This window comes from Zophobas morio, unplaced genomic scaffold (assembly GCF_036711695.1).
Source record: "Zophobas morio isolate AGI-343-1 ecotype UQ-CSIRO unplaced genomic scaffold, CSIRO_AGI_Zmor_V1 ptg000002l, whole genome shotgun sequence".
Taxonomy (NCBI): Eukaryota; Metazoa; Arthropoda; class Insecta; order Coleoptera; family Tenebrionidae; genus Zophobas; species Zophobas morio.
In genome coordinates this window covers 3,753,173-3,778,352 of record NW_026972107.1, presented here as the reverse complement: position 1 = coordinate 3,778,352, position 25,180 = coordinate 3,753,173, and the positions used below count along the sequence as shown (strand labels likewise).

The 25,180-nt window shown below is 40.6% G+C and overlaps 1 protein-coding gene and 1 long non-coding RNA gene across 4 annotated transcripts in view; one reads left to right on the top strand and one right to left on the bottom strand.

Annotated features, from left to right (window-relative positions):
• Positions 1-6,767: 6,767 nt before the first annotated feature.
• LOC135124703 (B-cell lymphoma/leukemia 11A) overlaps positions 6,768-25,180 on the bottom strand; it is a 31,936-nt gene continuing 13,523 nt past the window's right edge. Inside the window, exons 1-3 of one of the 3 annotated variants that reach the window (XM_064049931.1) lie at positions 19,641-19,730; positions 13,540-14,046; positions 6,768-9,798 (exon numbers count right to left, since the gene is read on the bottom strand). In XM_064049931.1, coding sequence (XP_063906001.1) covers positions 7,871-9,798; positions 13,540-14,046; positions 19,641-19,692 — 2,487 coding nt within the window. In that variant the 5' untranslated portion in view covers positions 19,693-19,730 and the 3' untranslated portion in view covers positions 6,768-7,870. Of the gene's footprint in view, positions 9,799-13,539; positions 14,050-19,640; positions 19,731-25,180 lie in introns of those variants that run through there. The other 2 variants (XM_064049933.1, XM_064049936.1) reach the window with 2 other exon arrangements.
• LOC135124743 (uncharacterized) lies at positions 19,199-20,108 on the top strand. Its single transcript, XR_010279826.1, has 2 exons — positions 19,199-19,614; positions 19,663-20,108. It is a non-coding gene; the product is annotated as an uncharacterized LOC135124743 (long non-coding RNA).

The following is a 25,180-nucleotide window of genomic DNA, read 5'->3' as shown; positions in this document are numbered from 1 at the left end:
TGTGTTTTCTCACATTCTCGAGAGAAAATAGGGTAACTGACTCGTTTTTAATTTGACCAATAAAAAATTTGTGATGAGGCCATCAACATGAATAATACTAGTTACAGCACAAAAGAAAAGTTGTCACTGGCATTACCAGTGCAAGAAAAAAAAGCAAATCGAACCACGATGCAATGTCTTCGGTTCGCCAAGTAAGCTGCTGAGTCACTGAGCCATTGAGCCACGAGCTCATATATCTCGTGGTGGTAGTATAAAATTATTATACCGTGCGATTGTTTTTGCGAAAATTTGCACGTTAAGCGAAAAAACTGAAAGGGGAATCGTATACTAGAACTACTAATAGTATAGGAGTATATTTTTGTATAACATTCAACTCATTTTAAAATACGGTTCATTGAAATCACGTCATCAAATCATCGGTGGGGAGGATTTGACAGCAATCGGTCCAGCAATTTCAAAGATTACGTGTCCAAAAGTTCGATGCCAACTGCAACAATTTTTAAAGAAAAATTTGCATTGGTGGGAGATTTCAAAATATGTTATTGGCTACGTGTAAATGTATCGTAAATAGAAGGGAGCTACAAGATAATATAAACTTAAAAATCTGGGGTTAAAAAGGACGGGCTCTATCGATTACCTGTTATAGATTTGAGTGGACCAGAAAAATGGCTAAAGTTTGTTTGACCACAAATTTTAAATATTCTGCACGTTTAAGATATTTTATTTCTGTAAAGCGCAATGGATTTCTAATACAATTTCTACTAATGTACCTTTTTGAAAATATAAAATTGATCCATAAATAGCGAAAACCAGATAATCTCATACTCATCACAATTTTAAGCCGTTTTAGTTTTTTTTGACAACAAAATTTAAAAAACGGAAAAGCAGTCTGGGTAGGGTTTTTTACGCTCATTTCAACGGTGTGAAATTTATTACAATTGGACGTATAATTTTGACAAAAACTTGGACAGAAATGTATGTGTATTTCCCTATGCTGGAATTTGCTGTAACTCACCCCTAAAATGATAAAGAGCTTATGTATATTATGGTTACCTGATTTCTTAACAAATTCTGTGCTAAACTCGTTTTAGATTTTAACTCCCTATTGGGTTAATCTTCTCTTTGTGGGGACGAACCAGGTATAATAATGCCAGCAGGTCAGGTAAACGATTCGTAGAGAAAAATAAAGCAATATTTTTGAGTTTTTATGTTAAAAGTAATTCATTACTTGAAAAGGAATCCAAAATCGGTTTTAAAAAACACATTAATTCAGTCACTGAAACCATCTTCTCCTCGAAATCCACCACTGCCCACTAAACCATTTTGCAACCTATTACCTAAACCGTCACTTCTTTGTTATCAGCGTCCCCTCCCCGCCCCCTCCCGCCGCTGCCCTCCCAATAAAGACCGATGCAAGCCTTATGCTAATGGCGGAACGCGACGAAAAAGCCGAGTTATAAGAAAATATTCAGCGGAGACGTTGCAGTTTTAATTTAGCTGCGGAGCTCGAAGTACGCCTCACAAAAGCATAATTAAAAACGCACCGTAACCCTGAGAACGTCGTGCAATTAATCAATGAAATTAATGCCTGGTTCTGCTCTAGTGTGAATCGTGCTGGATGTTCGGAGTGACCGATGACCAGTGTCCACCAATGAGAAACGTCGTTAGGCGAACGGACCTCCTCTACGTGGCGGAGTGGGGATGAAATGGGATAGGGGAAGAGGTGACCCTTGTGTCGTGATGCGTGAAAGGGTAATATTATTAATTCATGAGGGCCGAAGAGTGTTGGTTTTAATTGGGACATGTTCTAACGGCAAAATGTCCGATGGGTGTTGGTGCGGGCCGAGGGATGTGGGAGGGTTGTTGTTTTTTAATTAGGTCGTGGGGTTTTTGGGACTGTTGGCAATTTATTTTTTTTTTTGTTTTCTTTTTTGTATGAGGAGATGAGATTCTGCGGCGTAAACAAGTGAGTGTTTGTTTGGATTTTTTTTTTCAATAAACTGTTTTGTTTTTGTGTTTTATTTAAACATTATCCCTGTTTCCTTTTACTTTATTTGGTTTTTTGGGTTTTTTTTAGAATGATTTAAAATGCTAGAAGGAGTATGAGATGTTCTGCTTTAAATGGGCGATTGCATGATTCGCTGTGTTACAAATTTTATTTTTTTACCACAAAAGCTTCACAATAATCGAAATATGCAAAATTGTGCTTGTGTGCCAAGAATCGTGAAGAACAGTCGAAATTATTATCTGTGGAGAAAAGAGGAGTGATGTTATAACAAAAATTCATTTTCACTTTCATATTCTTAAAATAGACCTTTCTGTTTTTTCTGTGTTCGTAATTAAATATAGAACTAATTAATTATAATTATGCAAAAATATTAATGTGACCTCAAAATAGATAAAACGAATTCGATGGAAACTGAGTACGATTTAAAACAGTGTATAGTCGTACAAATTTCTTTACCTATTATGATCTTGTTGATATAAAGTTCTTAAAAACTGAACCGTTGTCTAAAAACTATTGAGAAAGTAATTTTATTCTAAAACAAGTGTTACTTCAAAAATACTGTGTGGCTCAAAAAGTTTGACACATCTGACTACTATATCTATAATATTAATTTTGACAATTTTAAATTTGGATTTAAAAAAAAGCAATAATTTTTTATGCATGGATAATGTTATCAAAAATAATCTCTTGTTACAGTCATGCTAATTTTTATATTTTTAGAATGACTAACACAAATATTTTATTATGATCTTGTTGATATAAAGTTCTTAAAGACTGAACCGTTGTCTAAAAACTATTGAGAAAGTAATTTTATTCTAAAACAAGTGTTACTTCAAAAATACTGTGCGGCTCAAAAAGTTTGACACATCTGACTACTATATCTATAATATTAATTTTGACAATTTTAAATTTGGATTTAAAAAAAGGCAATAATTTTTTATGCATGGATAATGTTATCAAAAATAATCTCTTGTTACAGTCATGCTAATTTTTATATTTTTTTAGAATGACTAACACAAATATTTTTTTGAGAAACATTTTTGGCAAAAGAATTTTAAAACAGAGTCCAGAGAAAATGTTGACAACAACAAAATCCTCAAGTTAATAAAAACAAAATTGTACATTTGTGATCAAACAATTTTTTTTTTCGAACAAACATGGAAATTGGCCTTTATGCATTAAATACTAAGTGTATACACTGTATATTATGTGCGTCATCTAGAACTCATATTCAACCCTAACATGTTTATTTTTCATGAGTAGAACATTGTTTACCAACGTTTCTGTTCCTACCAAATTGTTTTTTTTTTCTGTAGCACACGCATTTTATAAAACATTATTATTTAAGTATAATTTTTAATTATACATATCTTGTATTATTTCCAGTTACTTGAATAAATTAAAAAAAAACAGGGAAAATATCAAATCAATCAATTAACGTGATTTTAATTAATTTTAATTTAAATTTTTTTTTATGTGTTTGATTATGCTGTATTTATGTGAATCATGATAAAGAGTCACATTTATTACATGTCATTATAAATTTCAGTTACGACGTCACTTCTCTTTTTAAAGCAGAAATAATTAAATCTGGAGCAAACAATTTGAGGGTAGTTCTATACATGCCGTAAGTATAGTTTAGGAAATATCGTTGTACCCTATAAAATTTTATTGACAATAACGACGCGGACAGAAGTACAATGGTAAAAAATATTATTGTCAATAAAATTTTATAGGGTACAACGATATTTCTTAAACTATACTATAAGTCTTTAAAAATCTGATATAACTGAAATATATGATATAATACAACAATACATAAATGAATCAAAGTTTGCTCTGGCTATCAGGTGGTGATTCCACTGCCCGTAATTTAATGTAACTATAACCATAATCTTTTCTTTTTGTGTGTTGACACCGTCTCAGAATTCTAAAAAAAATGCTTCTATTACAACAAAAAACATTTTATTGAACGAAGAAACGAGATATGACTCAGTATTTGATTTTTGACACTGATCGGTGACAGATTTATCAGCTCATGGAATGACAGTTGGGCAGTAGTGCCATCTGTACAACTGACCTCACAGTTAACTCTAGTTGATTTTATTTTTGACTGCACGGTATAGTTATCCGAATGAGTGTTAATTTTTAAAATACAACGAAAGTTAAATGCAATGTCCACATAAAAAATTGCTAGTACCACTCATGAGTACTATACAGGGCGTTCCAGTAAATCGTGTTTTCACATTCGCTGATAGAATTATTCTGTGAAATAATGGTTCAGTTTTGCATGTTTTATAAGAAAAAAATATATAATATATAACACTATTAGTTTCACTTGATGTTTTACTGGTTGTATAAGATAGTCTATTTCCAAATTTTGGCCAGATTCCTCTATATCTCGTCTCGTGTTAATCCGCCCACCGCCTCTCGCCCCCCACAACCCAAATGTTTTTCTTTCCCGCTTCCGTTGACTCTTCCGCCTCCTCCCTTCGATGTTTTCCTCCATCTTGATAATCCGCGCACCACACATGTCTTTAATCAGTCAGTCACAGTCTGCGAAGGGGAGTCAAGCGGCAACTCCTTGATAGGTAAACAAAGCTAGAACAATCAAGCAGGAGCTGCAAATCCATCTCGCAGTCATCAGACATAATAGCTAGGTGTTTTTACGCGCCTGGTCACGACAGCTTCAGATTGAGTAGCGCGTTTCCGCCTCCCCCCACCCTTCCTTCGCGTTGTTGGTTGCCTACCGTTCGGGCGAAGAACAAGCGTGGCCGGTGGATGCCTTTTTTGGCCTCCTCCATTTTGTCGAGTCACAGTCTGGGGGCGGCAGCCTGCCTCCTTGATGGATTAATCCGGCCCTAATGAGTGTAAGAGCGATAAGTCTCGCATGTGAATGCTCCGAAGTCAGCAGCAATCGCTAATTAGATGAATGGTGGCTCACAATGCCTAGCCTACTTGACTGGCATATCGTGCGGTTTGTTGTATAACCACTTGCACTTATTCCTGCTAAATCTCTGCTGCTGCTGTGCCCGACTTGCTTACTCTACTATTAAGATTAATGAGACGGATTTTGGGGCGGTTCGTGCAACGGGCGCGTATTATCGTGGAGAATTTTTGGGAGGGGGCGGCGCGGGGGCGGCTTCCCAGGTAACAAAAATAGAACGTCTCGCATGAACATCGTTATTGTATAAAGTTGAGATGAAATTCCATCATTATTATTAATTTTTCAGCGTGAAAGAGTGAATTATAAAACAAATGTGCAAGCTTAAATTTCCGACACGAAAAAAAAAACGAGAATTTCGGCTTGCGTTGATTTAATCACTCATTCACGTGTCGCAATATATTATATTAATGTAAAAATGTTGATATTTGAAAGAGTATCGAAAAAATTAGGGAAACGACTACAAGGAAAGTAAAAACTTCAACATTTTTAGAAATTTTACCGTCTAGTTTGACAACTCTTTGCCCAAATATCAAGTGAATAAAAATTTAAAATAATTATTCAGAAAATGAAAATTTCAGATCTTTTCAAAAATGCAGAAACGGGTGAAAATGATTCGAAATTTCAGGAATTTGTGCAGTCACCTAAAAAAATGCAATCACTAATATACAAACAAAGTCACGAATATTCAATTTTTTTTATGTTGCGGGTGTGTATAATGTATGTTCCTGTGTAGTCATAATAAAAAATGTATTCTATCAATTAAAATTTGAATAAAAATATGATATTCTATGCTTTCGTCAAAATTAATAAAGACTCTAAAATCCTAATGATACTGAAATATATTCCAAAACGTGAATTCTGTCAGACAATCTTTCATTAAAAAAAACAACTGAAGCAAAACGAAATTAAAAGACTATATATTCCTACAAACCGTCTGAAAAGTGAATATTCGTAATGTTATCTTTGCAATATAATATTCCGCTTTGAACAAACAGTCTTTTATGTTGCAAATGCGGTCAAAGAAACTCAGTTTCTCATAAAAGAAAAAACTTTTATGACGACGTTTACAGTACGAATGTATCTACAATTCCAATTCTTCCGTTAAATAAACTATTCACACATAATTTTCACTAATTCGTATCTAATTAGTAATTACACACCATCTCATTTGTCTCATTTTAGTGTACGTAAAAAACTCTCTCACTTTCGTCTAATTCCTACAAAACCGTCCAATTCCTCGTCGAAAGACACTCAAATACACTCAAAGAAATCAATAAAAGTTGACGGATATGCAACCAAAACATCGTCCAGGTAATAAAGGTAAACAATTTACCTTGTCAAATAGACACACCAGCTGGTTCTCTATGAATCGTTTCACCGACATCAGACGCTTTTCGCCGGTGCTGCCACCTGGTGACTAGTAGAAGCCCACAGATCTCTGTAACATCGCTACAATGTGGGTTGCATAGCCCAGATCACCACTCTCGAAAGAATAAGGGACTGATCGTCCCACAGTTCACCTACGCCGTTCTCCATTTCACGGGAGCGGGGAGAGAAGACGCAAACAAGATCAATTATTATAATGAACGACTCGTTTAATATACTTTTTGATATCGAATTAATTAAGTGATCAGTTTTCATTGAAAAAAGTCGTTGAGCCGTTAACCGTATGAAAGATGGAGGATTTGATTGTCGTTAAATGGTCCGTGTCGCGACTTACGAAAAAAAAAATTGACAGGTTGATTATATTAATTGTTTCGCTGCAGGCAGTTTTTTTCATTTTGCAAATCGGGTGAAAAATAAAAGTCCAGGTCAATATTGTAATAGATTTAATTTAATACACACTGAAATGGGAGTTCAGTATAGGAACACGATTATATTAAGTGAGTGCAGCCCATACGAACACCGTAGTGCTACAGCCATGTCGAAATAAATAAAAATATTCGAAATAACATATTAACATTAATACAGTTACATTGAATTGAATCCGGCAATACTACAAGAACAGACCCTGGTCCACGGTAGTACTATATTGCATACAAAACGGCAATCGGCCACCGTATTCGTGGTTTTCCCGGAATAAGGTGGCTGACGATAGGAATCATGAAACAAATGCGGATATGCCCTATAGATTATCTGACCCTGAATTAAATCTATAGACGACCCTGACGACGCACAGGGCGGTTTCTCGATTTGTCTAACACCAACATTAAAGAGTAACTTTGAAAAACATGGATCTATACAATTTAATACTATACATTAAGTGGAAATAATTTAATGAGAGACATTTGTACAGTACAGTGGGTCTACACGGCAATAAATACTGTTTATGTACAGTCAAGGCTACTGGCCAGAAATGATATGATCGGGAATGTACAGTGGGCCCGAGACGGCCTGAAGACGCGCCATCATGCTATCCAGGGCCCTCAGTCTCAAACAACAACCTACGACCTAATTATTACAAATATACATGAATCAATAATAAACTCAATAATCAATAATAGTTACGAAAGTTAAACATTGCTTTGGTATCGGTTACATGGAAGTGCGACGAGGCGGCCCTTTCGGGCGGAAGGGGCCGCCTCGGCGGTACCGCGTCGCGCGATCGACCAAATCGGAGCGGACGTGGGGACGAAAAAAAAAACGTAAACGGCTATCGCAACCAGGTCGAGAACCTCTGAACGTCTTCTCGTCTAAAATCTCCCGACGGCCGCGCCGCGCCCCACGTCCCCCTCTCGCGAACGCGACGACCCGCGGCGTCGAACAGTCCACCCGGAATCCCCATCCCTGGAGCCTCCCGGTGTCCAATCGTCCATCATTCATCACTCATCACAATTCCCTAAAAGTCCGTCGACTAGCTAGTACGTAAGACTGGGAGGTGGCGGGGGTAGCCTCATGCCGCCCCAGGGAAAGAGTCATGTCGCCTCTTTGGACGCGATACTCGCCGAAGAGTCCTCGTCTCCCGACAACATCGGCATCGTGGACAACAGGTGTCCCTTCCCCTGGTTCACCACGCACTTCCTCATGTGCTTCTCCAACGTCGACGGCACCGAGAACGGCATCTCGCAGAATCTGCACCTGTAGACGTCCTTCCCTATCCTGCCGTGCGTCTTCATGTGCCTCGTCAGCTTGGAACTTTGCGCGCAGGCATACGAACACAACTCGCACTTGTACGGCTTCTCGCCGGTGTGCGATCTGCGGTGGACCGTCAGATTCGAACAGTTTTTGAACACTTTGCCACAGAACTCGCACGTGTCGTTGCGTCGGCTAGTCTCTTTCTTGATGAGGGGGTTGGGCAGGAGGGCGCTGGGGCCGGCGAGACCTTTGCTGTCGCGGGGGAGGCCCGGCAGCCACCAGTCGTTGCGCTCCAGGTCGAGCTTGAGGCGCTTGGAGGCTTCGTACGAGTCGTTGAAGGGAGGGAAGAGAGGGAGCGGCTGGGGCGGCGGACCCGGGAGGAGGCTCTTGAACTCGTCGCGGAGCTTCAGCTGGTTGCTGAGGCTGGTGCTGTTGTTGTTGTCGCGGTCCTTGCTGGCGAGCTGCAGCTTCAGCGCCGAGTTGGACTCCTGGAGGGCTTGCTTGTAGGCTTCGCTGTACTGAGCGATGTTGCTCAACCCGAACTTATCCATCAGCTCCCCGACGAGGGAAGCTGACTGGTTCGCGTTTTTTGGAGGGAGTTGCGACGGCACCCTCAAATCTTCCGCTTCCTCCTCCTCCAGCTCCTCCTCTTCCTCTTCCTCCTCTTCGACTTCCTCCTCCTCGTCGCTCTCGTCGCCGTCCAGCGTCTCCACCGAGCCCGCGTTACTTGTCCTGTCCTCGGGCGTCCGATGGATCTTCATGTGCCTCTTCAGTTTCGAGCTCTGCGCGCACGCGTGGTCGCACACCGTGCACTTGTACGGCAGCTCCCCCGTGTGCGTCCTCCGGTGCGTCTCCAGGTTGTTCTGGTAGCGGAACTTTTTCCCGCAAAAGTCGCACGCGTGACTCGGCTCCGTCGCGATCCCCGTCCTCGGCGACTCGGGCTTGCCCGGCGGCGTCGACGCCGTCCTCGGCGTCCCTCCTTCCTCTTTCGCCGGCGGCGACGTGCTCGCCGCCCTGCTGCCTCCGCTATGGCTGCTGTTGTTGTTGTTGTTGTTATTGCTGCTGCTGCTGCTGATGTTGTTGTTGCTCATGGTGGTAGGCGGCACGGGCGAGGGGCTTGCGAACGGCGGCGAGTGCTTTCGCGGGGACGGCGAGCTCGCTTGCGCCGCCCCCGGGCTAGTAGTACCAGCGAGTTGCCTCAGCCGCTGCGAGTAAAAATCCAGCTGCGGTTCCAGAGAAAGGGGTTGGTTGGGCGTGCTGCGTTCCCGCGACGGCACGCTGGAGGCGGAAGGGGCGCGTTCCGCCGGCGACGGAAAGCTGGCGTGCGGCGGCGGGACGCCCTGGGCGGCGACGGCGGCCGCCGCCGCCGCCAAGTTTAAACCGTGGTGGCGGAATTGTTCGCTGACGAGTTGATCGATGCGGTAGTGGTGCTCCGGCCGCGAGAACAGCGGAGCTGGAGGAACTGGACCGTGGTTGAGCGGGGGCAAGGGCAGGCGGAGCAGGCCCCCGACGCCAAAAGGGTTGTGCAAGTCCGGGGGCGGCAAGAGGTGGTGACGCATGCTCGGGGGCGGCGGAGGGCCGCCGCCGGATGAGCACCCGGAGGAACTGCTGCTGGCGCTGCTCGAACTGTGGTTGTTGTTGTTCTTGCTGCTGGTGGGTGAGCTTTCGATGTAGATTTTTATGCCGTGGGAGTGCTGGACGTGCTGCACCAGCCGCCAGGCGGAGTGGAGGCGGGCCTTGCACGTGCTGCACACGTAGTTGCTGGGCTCTGGAACAAAGAGAAGGGTTGATGATATTTTCGATCGTCGTATACATATATAATGTGAAAGCTTATTTCGCGCAGACGAGCGGGGATGTGTGTATCTATCTATTTGGTTTTTTCTGGGGCGCTGCATGCAGTCGTGTATCATGTCCGCGTGTTGACGCAACGATTCAATTTTTTCGATTCCTCCCGTCCCAGGAACGGCAACACGCATGCAAATGCTACATTGTATGTTTATTCTTCAGCTTGCGCCTTTTCATTTACCGTCGTTCGAACGTGCCTACATCTCATTACTCCCATCTCGCCGTCTTATTGCGGCCTTAATTATCCGTACGTTCGCCGATCCGCGTCGCTCCTTTCTTGCAAAAAATGTCCTACCGCCCGGAGCCGTGTCGCAAACCGGAAGCCGCCACTATTTCCGTTTCCGCGACGTCCGGCCCGAGCGGGCCAGTTTAAGCGAATCGATTCGGCTAAATTGCGGCCTCAGAACAATGCAGAAAGAAGCGATTTCGGGCCGATCGCCGAGCCCGTCATTACGATATTACTTCCGCCGTCTCAAGTCTGACCTCGCGAGATGTGCTCACTTATCCGTGCTTCCTCCTCATTGTCAAAGGAGCGCCCGATCGGACCCAATCTGCGAGTCCGGACACGTACGGCACACCCTCGCCAGGAATTTCCACCGTAAATGTCCGAGCAATTTTTCATTCCGATTTTCACTGTATTATTATTTCGTCGCGGCGGGGGCGGCGACGGCGCCGCATGCGGACCGCCACCGCTGCGATACGCTGCCGCCCCACGGGGCCGCTCCGCAAAACGCTAAAAGTGCCGCGAGAACCGCACATTCCGCATCAACAAAGACCTATCTTAACGAATCTAAACACGACTACGAAGAAGCAAAAATAGTTTGTCTTATTAGACCTATGTAGTTGAAACGCAGAATCGTATCCGTCGCGAAAAAATGACGAAAATAGCAGTCCCCTCTTTCGGATCAGCGCGTCCATACACTTAATAACCCCTATTTAGCAAAAAACCTCATCCTTCCTCCGCCGTCTCGGCTCCTAAGCCCCTCTAATCCGCTTCCTGGTCCAGCCGTCCGCAGCCCATCGGCTTTCCAGTCACGGTCATCGCAGAAGGCTTAGAGCATTTGCATATGTTTAAAATGTGGCCGCGAAGTGAGCACAAAGGACTCCACGAACTCGCGATTATTTATCACGAAGGGTCCGGAGGGGCGGGGGCGGTTGGAAACATCTTGCGAGATCTTTAAAGTCGCTGCGGAGCGGCACAGCCTCGTCGTCCCACGGCGAAAAGTCGAAGGGGTGAGCAGCTACGGCGTGATAAGGGTGCGAACGAAAGTAGCCCCGCGTTGAATACGTGATACGGCTTTTGGACAGCGCACAAAGAAACGGAGCTTAAAAATTTGAATATCGCGGTCATTTCGGCCTTATCGCCGCATTAAGGAAATAATCTATCGGGGCTTATGACGGATGGTCCTCGAGATTTACGGTGGGACGCTTCAGCACGCGCTCGGTAATAAAGCGAAGAAAAAAAGGAGAGGACGACGATTATTAATGCGAGAGGGTACTTAGGGCAGGTATTAAGGGTTGCGTCCAACACGCGTCTACCGGTCGCTATCATCTGCTCGTCTTAATTACGTGCATCTTTTTTTGGACGGAGCGTGTACAAGATAGCGGAAGGGTGCAACAGGGAGATGGGGTGAGCCGCGTGCCGACCTGGACACGCGAGAGGAACGTGCGGAGCTGGTTTCCGAACGACCTGTATGTACCGAAAGCAGGAATTTGATTTTTTTTTTTTGAGCCCGAACGTCGTTATGAAAACGTTGTTGCCGTTCCGCAACCGATCCAGCGAAAACAATTAATCGCCTTTTTATCCTCACGCACATACACAGGCGCGTTGTCGCCTCCCCCTCGCGCTCATAAACCCGCAAAAATCCCATTTAATTTACGGTTTGTTATTGAATTTAATGCCCGATGTCGCAACGTCCTACTTCTTGAATTATGACCGCTTCACATGACGCATGTTTTCCGCGTTGGACGCGCCTTCAACACGAAATTACCATGATGGGCCGATAGAAACGTAACTATTATTTACCGTCAGCGTCATGTAACCGAACACTCCATAATCAGAGCCCGATGAAAAGCAATAAAATGGGATGAATCCGGTGCCTCGGCCGCCTCCAGCCGTAAGACAATATTTTGACGTCGACTTCTTTACGTTTTCCGTGTAACAAAATCGTATTTCTTACGGTGTCGGTGTCAAATGTCTTCAACCCGCGGCGTTTAAATTAACAAACTGTCATTCTCGCACGACAGCCGGAATATTTAATAACTCGAACGTCGAAAATCGACACAACGAGGCTGCGACGAGAGAAAGGGCGCATATGTCGCGATTGCGATGACCCTTGGGGGTTAAAGAAGTTTAAAATTTTCTCTACGCTCGGCTGAGTCTATTAGATGAGAGGGTGACGCGGAAGGGTTGGACCTGGACAATGGATAGATGCGACGAGGGAAAGCCGCACATCCTCGTCTAGGGCGAAGAGAAAAACCAGATTAATATCGCTACAGTTTGTATGTACCTACTTATGAAAGACATGGAAGACGAAAGTCAGGAAGCGAGCGAAGCGAGCTGTGTTTTTGCACGTGTGCATTTCCGACGTTATTTCGGATGTGTCGCTTGTTTAAAATGCCACTCGTTAAATGTAACACGTCGAAAAAATTTTATTGTCGTGTTCTACTAAAACGTGATTGCAGCTTTGTTATGTGGCGTGTGTTGGAATGAAAAGGAAGATAATGTTGGAGTTGCGTTGACATTTCTCCGGCGAAAGTTGTTAATTGCATCTAGCTTCTAAACGTTATCCTTGAACTAATTTTTTCGTTGCAGAATGGTCTAATTAAAATTTTTAAAGCGCCCCCGAGGAAGCAACCCCTCATCAGTATTCCGGTGGTCCGTGTCGCGCCGCAATCACACACCATCATCACAATTTTTCAGCCGGAAATTCACCCCGATATTAAATTTAGAAAAGGGAAACACAATACACGATTATGAATTTCACCACAGCGTCGCAAATGTTATCGATAGGCTGTAAATCAATCAAAATTGAGATTTACTTTTTAATAAATACGAAACAGTCTCCTGACAGTCGCCCCGAGCACAGACTTTGTTTTATTAAAAGAGTTTTCGCCCTCCCCCGGCCACGACACTCGCTAATAAATTTTAATGTTCGGCGTGGATCTCCAAAAATGGATTGAGAACTCCATGATTCTAATTGAAGTCGAAAGTATCGGAAAAGTGACTAGCCTGAGTTATGATTATTCTGTGGTGTACCGGCGAGCACTCGGTGTTATCGGTGTGCGGCTTCAGGTGCGAAAATATGGCGCAATTACGCGATTCTTTGCAAATTACCGTAAAACAATTACGACGGACTCCGGGCTGTTATTAGCCGTGTTTTATGGGTCCATCACGCGTCCTGACGACCAGCCAGTGCATTACTGGTGTTTATCTCGACTTGTAAAACGCTAACGACAGGGTCAAAGGTCGCCTTTGACCACCGCGGTCGCGCACCCCGCCGTCGTTACCTGGTGATTTACGGTGGCTCGTTAGCCTTTTCCGCGATAAAGCTCGCCAAATTACGCGCACCGGCAGCATGTGGCGCAAAAAGCGACCTCTTTTACATATTACTTCGCCAACAATCTCCGAAACTAGCCGCCAAGGCAAAACTTGTCGACCTACCGCTGTGCGTCGTGTTGGACTCGGCGTCGGCGAACTCCGTCCGCGACTTCTTGCACTGGCTGCTCTCCTCCGTCGTGTCCATCCGCTCCTGCTTGATGTCCGGCTTGATGTCCTCGCCGTCCTCCAGGCTGGACGACGTCAGCGGCGACGCCGACGCTCGCCGCTTGGGGGTGGACGACGCGGCGCCGTCGACGCACAAGTCCCCAGGTGCCGGCAGCCTGGGGGAGGCCGGCGGCGGCGTGTGCACCCGGCTCCCCGACGCCTTCTTGCCCGAGATGGGGGCGGAGATGCTGGGCCGGCGGGTGTTTATGCTGGAGAGGGGCAGCGCCCCGTCGTCGTTGTCGCGCTCTCGCTCGCTGCCGCCGAAGCATTGACCGAAGTTCTCCTTGTTGCAAGAGGCTACCTTGTGCTGGATGAAGCGGACGATGTCCGAGAGGGCGAAGGGCTTCTGGCAGACGCCGCAGGTCAGGATATCCTGGTGGGTGTCGGTGTTTGCCCCGTCTGCGTCTGCTGCAACAAGAGCGAGCGTGAAAAAAGAATCATGAGTCTGAGCTGCGAGTCGTCGGGAGCGCACGAAGCTCGCGACTTCCGCACATTGCAACAATATTTTAAACTGTTTTTCCTTTCCGCCGGCCGTTTTTCCACTATCTGCACTTTGTCGGTTATCGGGCCTCGCTTTCGCCATAAATTAAACGAAGCAATTAGCCTATTTGCACATAAAGGTTATACCCGCAGAATGGCCAATAACAACAATAATTGCCTCCAGTAGAAAAGCCTTTGTTTTTGCGGTCGGCGATGCGAAGTCTGTCGTTTCGATTTTTATTTTGATCGTACGACTGGAGCACAATTAAAAAATGCATTGTGGGGAAAGTTGTCGACAAAGAACGGCCAAACAAGACACCCCGTTAAGAAGAACAATTAAAAATATGGATCGGCGAGCTGGTGATTGCTAATCCCTGCAGGGGTTCGTTATTAGGGGGGCGAAGGGGTTGCCGCCCCGCTTGTCGAGTGTCATTACGACACCCGGTCACATCAGGGGGTGGGACGGATTCGCAGCTGTTTACTGAAATCGATAGATGCATAAAAATCGGGAAAAATGGATCTGGATAAACCGCAAGAAGTGGCTGCAGCACAGTGGACTCTCGTTAAGTTCAGAATGAATGAAGTTAAAAAAAACACTAAAAATATTTGGTGGTAGTTGTTGATTACGTTTATTAAAATTTATGACTGGGTTGTTTTACACTTCAAAATAGATAGCAATCCTGACATAACTAAAGCAAAAATTAGGTTCAGTGTTTTGTACGAAATGTACATTACTTACCTAAATTTTTTGTTTTTCTGATTGTAATTTTAACGATCTAATTTAGCCCTAATATACCCAGGCGCGGATCCAGGGGGGGGGGGCAATGGGTGCAATTGCCCCCCCCTGACACACGACCGAGGTACTTTATTTTGACCAATTTCAAAATTTTGAAATCGCATTTCATTTTGTAAATACAATACCTACAACCTCTATAATCCGAATTCACGATTATCCGAACATCCAGTAATCCGAACAGAGGCTATTTGAAGTCGATGCTTCATTAATCCGAACAAAAACTCTGCAATCCGAACTGAACTTGGAAACACGCATCTACTTGCAAAAATGACGCAAGATCTTTTTACATATGTTGTATGGAATATTCTGAAATTTTTAAAAATTGTTGTTGTTAAAAAAGGTTGAAGTTATCGAAGAAATGAGGCCCGAAATCTACAAGAAAAGCTATTTAGGTAGCTAAATTTCGAAAATCGTCGAAAATGGGTGAAAATTTGCATGAGGAACATTTCATTTTTGAAAAAGTTTCCTAAAAATTCTGAAAAAATTCGGGGATATACAGCCTCTTATTGAAAGGTACGTACAAAATAAAATCGGCAGTTGGTCTCGAAGTATGGGTGCTAAAATTTAAAAAAAGTTCAGGTAAAAGTGTTCTTCTTTTATAGATAAAAATTATTAAAATTTATGTCCAAATTCGTTGTACGCCTCTGATAAAAAGATCATCTTTCGTTTCTATAGCAACATTTAGTCTTGACAAAAGTTTTATTGTTACAGTTGCTAGGATTTACTAAAATAAATTAATTTTACCTATTTATCCTTCAGTAGCGTCTAAAAAGATTGGATAAGGGTTAATTTTCCCCTTAAAATTTTGATAAGACAAAATAAGTTTTTCCGACTTCTTAGACTTCGCGAAGAACTGTCCATTTTGTTGTACGTACCTTTCAATAACACCCTGTATGTATATCCCGACGTGCTGATTCCAAAAATATAGCATGTTAATGGTAACCGAGCAATATTTTCGAAAATTCGGTGTGAAATTCGAATTTTTCGAAATTTTTAAAAATTGCCGTAAGTATTTCAACTGGACGAATCTGGAAAAATGATTTAAGTTATCGAAGAAATGAAGCCAGAAGTGACTTCTGAGGCCAAAAATCTACAAGAAAATGTATTTAGTTAAATTTCGAAAATCGTCGAGAATACATAATGGAAAATTTCATTTTTGAAAAATTCGTCTAAAAATTCTGAAAAATTTCAGGTTATAGATCCCGGCGTGTTGATTCCAAAAAGATAGCGTGTTTATGGTCATGGAGTAATATTTTTTTAGAATGTATCTATTATTATCCAATGTTGCTTAAGAATTCTTTAATTTTGTTTAATAAAATTAAGGTTTATTTCTTGAAGTTTGTTTTAAACTGTGTATGAAGTTATTCAATTTCCTTACAGATTTTTGGGAAAATCGCTGATCCGAACAAATCGTTAATCCGAACACACGTTTTTCCCAATTAATTTGGATTATCAAGGTTCTACTGTACACTATACGTGTAACGAAAACAACCAAATGTCACCCATGTTATGTGAAAAAGAGTATACTAAGTTAAAATTTTATAAATTTTTTGATTTAGAAAGAATATCTGGGAGATAGGTAAAATCTCACAAAAATTGCCCCCCCCTAAACGAAATCCTGTATCCGCGCCTGAATATACCACTCTAATAATTGGTTTATCTGTTAATAATAATAATAATAATAATAGTTATTTTTCTCTCTTTAATACCAGCATATCTCTTTTCTATATTTTGTACTTTTTTGGTTATTTTAACATAATTGTGATGAAACAAAATTTTCCTTTGTCTATTTCTCCCTTGTACTACTTTTTTCTTTATTTATCAGTCTAATTCCTCTTGCTTTTATAATTTTGTGTGTTTTATTGTTTTTATTTTTTTTATCTATTCCTCCGTTGTTTCACTTCTCAGTTTTGTAGCAGTTACCTTTTTCATCCGTCTAAAATAATTAAATTAGTATGAAATTAAGTAAGTACAACAAATAGTTAAATTATGGTCTGGCCATCTCCGGGGACTTGCGCCGCTTGTCAATTTCCCCTAACCAACCTCTCTACTTCGGCGAATTTCGTAGGAAATTTGTCATTCTAACGGTTGCGCGCCCCGCGGCAAGCGCAAAAGTATCTATTTACTAACCCACCCCTGTCCAAAACGGTCCAAACCGCCGAAAAAACCCCATAATTCTGCATAATTTTGAATGCACTTTGGCCTAATAACAGTTTTTTCAACCCTTCTCGGTTGACCCTCCCTGACCGTTTCTCATAGGTAACCGAACAAATAGTATCCTTTTTCGTCCAACCGTGTCCGGCCGAAACTACCCCTTCGCTGACCACTCCCTGGACTGACCAATGCCGAGAGGCCGAGGGTCCACGCACCCTTTTTATTGGACACGTTCGGACAATGGTCATCTTTAACCCTGCACAACAGAAACCAATCTCGAATCAATTTGCCATCAATCTCCGATAACGGAATCGGAACAATGACAGATACAGATATAAAATTGGCTATTTTCTCGTCTATTACTGGACCAATATATATTGTAATGTATTCTATTGGGTCGTGATAAGGAATCGGCGGAGTTGTTTGCGAGACGTGACGCATCACGATGCGGCGAACGGATGATTAGAGGCCGGATTTATTGGCAATTTACGCGGAGCCGGCGTAGGGGGCGCTGCTGCCACCGAACCGGCGCCAAGTTTGAACTAAACACGTCGAATAACTTATTTCTCGCGCTCTACATTCTTCCGGCTTCATCCTCGCCTTCATTTTTAAACCTGGCGGCAAACATTACGAAACCGCGCTCAATCAACACAATTTATCTCTAGTTTACTAATTACCAACACTTGTTGACATTTTGTAATCGCCGTCGCGTCCTACGCCTCGCCTGACACCCGCGCGACACGTGCGCCTCCGTTTTCTTCGATCACCCTGTATATGGGTCCCGGTCGATTGATTACACGTCTGGTCCATTCTTTGTCGTGGCTTCCAAACAGCACACAAAATTAAACATCAACCCTTCGTCGGCCATTCCTGCACAATGTCCAGGTGCGTATTGAGCTCGCAAACAACGGACGCGCCATTGTCCGAACCCTAAAAAGGGCGGTTTTTGTTCTCCGCGTTTTCCTTAAGAGAAATATTGATTAACGCCAAAACAATACCACATCCGAAGAAGTGTCACGACGGAATCGTGAAGCGCACGTAAATGGATTTGTGCTTTTTTCGCGCCAGGAGGTGGTCAGTAATCGCATTTGGGGCCACCTTGTCACATATCGCCGGAACGGATAACGCAATAAATAAATTCGATTAAAGGACATGGTGGTGGGCGCAGCCGGCCCTGGAGGGGCGATGGACAAACAACCCCGTTGACTCGGAGCCCTCGATACAAACAAGCTGGCGGACGAGGAATTGTGACATTTAGGCACTTTCAGGGTTGGGATGGTTGACTTCGACGGATACACTCCTAAATTAACCTAATTTCGGTTTGGAAAAATAAGGGGTTCTGACGAAAATTTTGTCAGAAGCAATATAGGAATCAATTTTTCCACCTTTTTGAATATCTGATAAATAAACAGAGGTCAAAAACTTTGTGAGAACACGTGAGATGTTTAAACCCCAGGCTTAAACTTACATCTGATGATTTAATATTAAGGAGGTTTGAAGATATAGGAAAAAATGTAGATAGCATTAAATAAACAACACAAAATATTAAGTAAACGGAAACTTAATGTTTGGCAAAAAAAAAACGTAAATTAACAAATAAATAAAAATATAAAAATATTCAAAAACCAAAAAACCGGAGAATAGAAACCTAAAATAAAAACATCATTATGATAATAAAATTAAAGAAAATAGGTCCGTATTAAAAGGGGTTAACCTATCTGAGAAACAAGTTTGAACTCGTATGTATTTCTTAAAAAAAAATGAATCTACTTAAAAGTTCTACCCTACCAGTAATCACACGCCTACAATGACACACAATTTTGTGGCTAACTACAAACTTTGAACTAAAAACTTGTTGATCACAAGTGCTATTAAATAAATATAAGTGTACAAAAAATATAAGATTATCATTATCAAAGTTAAGTGAGTAATAAATAAAAAACCGTTTAGGTGGTCTAGGATCCTTAGAACCGAACTTCGGCCGCTCCTACTTTGGCAAAATCGCCACAACACCTTCCATGTGATTGTTTTCATGTCATGCGGAATGTTTATTGCACAAAACTGATAAAGCTAAGCCCTCAAGGCTACATCAAAGATTATGAAGTATTTTTCAAACTAAGTAGTTTACTCAACCGAAGTTGTTTACCCGTTTTACTCACTCTCTAAATTAACGTCAAAATCTCCGATCAAACATATACAGCGTGACCCATCCACTCCTTTCATCTGCGCCACATCCAACACCACGTTTATTTTCGGCGCCGTCACCGTGGCCATTCGCAAACCTAGCGTTTATTTCGCGAAAAGTGCAAAACACCTCGCCGCCGGTAGTTAATGTCGCGACCCGATCTTCATTTGTCACCCGGAGGGCCAATAAAGTGACGCCGAGTATAGCCACTCGTACGCTTTTAGAAGCGGTATCTGGACATTATGTGCTGGATATACGAGTCCTCGGCTTAATCAGGACATCGCAAGGCTACTATTTCCAATCAAGAGGGCTGCGCTTAATGGCCCCGAAACGCTATATTTTATTCGGGAAATTAATGGTAATTCGATGGAGCGGAGCACTCACCTTTGAAATATTTCCAAAACAGTTGCATTTTCAGCAGGAGCTCGACCGTCATGGTGGCTCATGGGCGCGAGGTACCTTCGCGGATGCTGATCACCGACTGGCACAGGTAGCGCAAGAGGGTAGTGGGGACCTCACCCCGAATATAGGGGGTAGGGCCAAGGGCACCGGAGGCTGCCGATTTCGATATAGGACCAAATTAGGGAAGCACTTCTTAGGTAACGGATTATGAGCCTGGGAGCTCTAATTTAAAAAAAAAGAAAACTCGTACCAAAAGCAGCCCAAGATAATATTCTTAATTTATTGATTAAAATATTATTGTTATTGTTGGCCTAAAATTTCGGTTAGCAACTTCGCTTACTTAATCTTGATCAAATTAGACGTGTTTACCGCAGGAGATAACAACTTTATTATTGTTTTTTTTTCAAGTATGTTTAGTTTTCTCAAAACAATAAATCAATAATATATTTAGGTAATTCGTATAAAATTGTACCTACAAGCGTAAAAGATAGGACTTTCTCATTGAATGTTGTCATCACAATATAACATCCAACAGAAATTTGTCGTTATTGAAATATTCTGGAAGAGTGGGTGCCGATTTTAGCTGAGACACCCTGTATATGTATAATAGGTCAAACCACGAAGGAATCTCAGCCTAGAACGCCGAACGCAACCGACCACTAGAATTTCCTCCCCCAAATTTGCAAGTGGACTCATCCAGACGCTTTTACGTCCACTGATTTATTACTAGAGAGCGGAAAATATGCAGCAAAATTTTTAGAAATATGATCATATGATATGCACCAAATTTATGCAAATATGCAGTAACTTTCTTAATATATGCACAGATATGCAGTTGCATATGCTCCAAAAATTAAAAAAAAAGCTTAATAAGCGAACTAAATTTATTTATAAAATTCAAAAACAGGTTTCCCGAGCTTACGTTTTATTACAAAAAATACATAAATCGCATTGCAAAGTGTTTAATTACTACTAATTACACTAACACATAAATCACGTTTTTAAAGATAATATTCTTATACTAAAAAATAAATATAAACAGATCAAATTAAAAAATAGTAGTAATCCACTATAATTTATTAATTACTATTTTGGTAACAATTTATTTTTAGATATTTTTCGAAATATTCTAACAAAAAGTTTTTCCGGTGATTCTAAAGTAAATGTATTTGTAAATAGAAAAACTGCGTACTACGTCCACAGATGTAAAAATGCTTACCGGTTTAGGGCAGGCGCGACAAAACACAGTTCGTTTTGAAGAAGTTCAGGAAAAGATTTAATCCATACATTAATTTGAGTGATCTTCGACATATTGATACACCTGTATCCCTTTAAATGCTTTCAGTACAAACTCACGATGAAAAATAATAGTATAACGTCCCTTCGATCACCACTAAACGTACCATTAATACACTTAACTAACGAACAAAATAGTGGGAATGAACGGTATTTCCAAAAGTAATTAGGGCGCGAATTTACCTGGAAGGATGGCTAACACCTAGTGGTGTCTCCAAACTACCATAAAACCCAAACCTTTTCTAGTTATTTCAAGCTCAGGACAATATTTGCAATATGATTCATAAAATTTCGTCTTTCTAGATAAATTCCGATAGAATGACAATAATTTTTTTTTTCAAATTAGCACAAAAATTGATAAAAATGCAAAATATGCACCCGTTCTGTGAAATATGCAGCAGAAGGCAAATATATGCAAATATGCAATTTTTTTATAGCTGTATTCATTTTTAATTAGCATGATTCGTTCACATATTAAATATCAAGACTTATATGCAAAAAATAACGGATATGCAAATTTCATAAAATCCGCTCTCTATTTATTACTATTATTATTTTCAGTTTTTCCGGCGACATTGGCGTTTTGAAAAAGTGATGTTTTTGGAATTTTGACGATGCTACTAAGAAAACAAAGCTACTAAAAAATTAGTCGAAAGCTGTTTCGACAGAACTTCCCTCGCACCTAAAGCACACTGAAATACATATATCCAGAATTTTTGAGTTCAGTTTTTACTTTACAGAATTTTGTGATGACGTCATCAACATTTTTGCAAGGACACGTATATCAACTTGCATTGGTGCAGTGTAATACTAAAAATAACAATTGACACAATCTTTAATTTTTTATGAGCCATCTGTATAAGCAATTTTAAAAAATATGAATGCAATGATAAATCACAAGAAAAAACTCATCATATTTTGCATATCTCGGGTAAATTTAGGAATTTAACTCGTTACTATGGAAATTTTACAAGATTAATAGGGGCAAAATCAGTTTTATCTTAACAAATACTAGGCCCGCCCACCCGCCCCTGTTTTCTCAAAGGATAGGTCATCTGCCAAAATCAGTCTTATCTTATCAAGTACAAGCCCCGCCCACCCGCCCCCATTTTCTCAGAAGATATGTTATTTGCCAAAATCAGTCTTATCTTAGCAAGTACTAGCCCCGCCCACCCGCCCCCTATTTTCTCAAAGGATATGTCATTTGCCAAAATAAGACATATGTTAGCAAATACTAGTCCCACCCACCCTTTATTTTCTCAGAAGGTAGTACTTGCTAGAACTATCCTAGAGAGCTATACTGTGATAAAATAGGGGCGGGTGGGCGGGGCTAGAACTTGCTCAGATAAGACTGATTTTGGCAGACGCCATACCCCCTGAGAAAATAGAGGGTGGGTGGGCGGGGCTAGTACTTGGTAAGATAAGACTGATTTTGGCAAATGCTATATTCTCTGAAAAAATAGAGGACGGGTGGGCGGGGTTATCACTTGCTCAGATAAGACTGATTTTTGCAGACGCCATACCCTCTGAAAAAATAGAGGGTGGGTGGGTGGGGCTAGTACTTGCTAAGATAAGACTGATTTTGGCAAATGCCATACTTTTAGAAAAAATAGAGGGCGGGTGGGCGGGGCTAGCACTTGCTAAGATAACACTGATTTTGCCCCTATGAAAATTGTAAAATCTTGTTAAATTTAAAATGTGTTAAATTGCATATTTCCATAGTAACGCGTTAAATTCCTAAATCTGATTGGATATTTTTTCAGTCATTAATTTTTCTGAGACAGCCTGTATGAGCAAATTAGAAAAATATTAATTATATATTAAAAATAAATCACTAGTATAAACTCATCATATTTTGCACATTTAAGATAGGAGTTATTCTCTCAAAAATTTGAGGTGACGTCATGAATTTTTCTAGATGAGATGAGAAGATACATTTTGATCAAAAATTTACAATGTTTATGATAACTTTAAAACATCTCCAAGATTTTAAAGGATTGAGTTTTGCAGTTCCTGATTAAATCAATAAAATAAATTCACGCATTCATTAATTTTTTTGAGTCACCCTGTATAAGAAAATTCAGAAACTGTGAATGGAGTGATAAATTACAAATATAGACTCATCATATTTTGGACATTTTAGATACGATTTATTCGGTAAATATTATAAAGATTCTAAAAGTTCTAGAGACTTCAAAGATATGAGAGATTTTGATATTTCTAAAAGATTCCGAAATTTTAAGATCCTACAGAGCTTGAGAAGATAGTAAAAACCTAGAAAGATCCTACAGACCTTAACATCCCACAAATACAAAATATTCGTGCGTCCTAGAAATCATAGAGGTCCTGAAGAATGTGGAGATCCTGTAGATATGCCAAATATATCAAAAATCTCAGAGACAGCTCCTAGAAATTCTAAAGATGATAGAGTTCCTAGAGATTCCACATATTGTGAACATTCTAAAGATTCTAGGCACTATATTTTAGAGATCCTAAAACTTGTAGAAGATTTAAAAATATTTTAAAGTTTCTGAAAATACCACAGATCCAGTACATCCCAAAACACTAAGTTCTAAATATTCTAAAAATATACGGAATATTTCATATTCTGAAGATTTTAAAATTACAGAGTTTTTAGGGATTTAATGATTCAATAATCCGGCGATTCTAACGATCTAGAAGAAAGCGAGATGATATTAGCATAAGTGGTCTAAACTTTCCAAAAAATGGATTACGATTATGAATATTTTTCATAGTTTTCACATTTAAGTTCGGGTATATTTAGCATTATTTTGAGGTGACATCATCATTTTTTTAGTGGGGATGAGCAAATACATTTTGATAAAAAAAATTACCATTTAAAACATCTCCAAGGTTTCAAAGGATGCGGTTTTGCAGTTCCTGATTAAATCAATTCAATAAACTCACGCGTTCATTAATTTTTTTGAGTCACCCTGTTTAAGCAAATTTAAAAGATATGAATGCAGTGATAAAGCACACACTGGTCATATTTTGCACATTTTGGATAGGATTTTCAACGGCAAAATAAATTTTGAGATGACGTCATCGGTTTTTTGGAGGGTACAAGCTAATATATTTTGATTAAAAAATTATTATATTTGCCCTAAATTTAAAACATCTGTAAGATTTCAAACTATTCAGTTTGGCAGATTCAAAATTAAATTGCAATATGTTGTTTTACAATTTTGATTTTTTCCAAAAATCTTGAAGTTTTGGGTAAAAACCCAATACGGAGTCATAAACTATATCTGTAGATCTATGTTATTTTATACAATTTAAAACCCATTTGCTATGTACAATTTTGAAATGATGTCATCACATTATTGATGGCGATGATTAGACAAATTTTCGTTAGCGTTTTATTATCTACATGATATTCTTAATATAAATATAAAATTTAAAAACAATCGCCCAGTACTTTCGGAGATTATCTATCTACTAAAAATCAGAACGGGAGACAGACGGACAGACAGACAGACAGACGGATGGAAACGGAAGACCTATTTCTTTCTACTACCCCTAGTAATGAAAGATCAGGAAAACGTAAAAGTAGAGAGTCGGCCGACGGATCCAAAAATGGATGTCTAGGGTGAAAATTAGATACGGATTCATGAATCACACATGCAGGAGTGATTAAAAATATTACAAGTTTTAATCTCAATAAAATTAAAAGCAAATGTTTACGGCTAAAAATATCTTATAAAGTTAAATATGTATATATAATACTAAAACAGGGGAAATTAGTTGAAACTAAAATAGTACATTTCACTCCACACTTTGTTTTTTCTTTATTATAAGGTGCTTTATCATACTTTTTTACGAAAACAAGCCAAAGTGTGAACAACTGGAGTTACCATTTGATTACTTGTCAAACTTTAGAGTTGATTTTGGCTATGTTTTTGGCAAAGAGTTTCATTAGTTCTAGTTTATTTATATAAAGGGTGAAAAAACATCTTGGAAAGGAATGCCTTGTTGTCTTTTCGTACATTTCTTTTGTTTCCCAGTTACGCTTGACGTAATGTTCAGCTGCAGAGCAACTACCCCGAGGGCACAAACAGAATTTTTGTGAAGCTTCCTAATATTCCATTCATGCCCCATTAACACACAATGGCTGAATTACCTCTAATAAAACCTTCATGTTGTGATAAGTTTTGCCCAAAACATGGATATCGAACAATAAAGAGAAAACTCCGGTATGATTTACC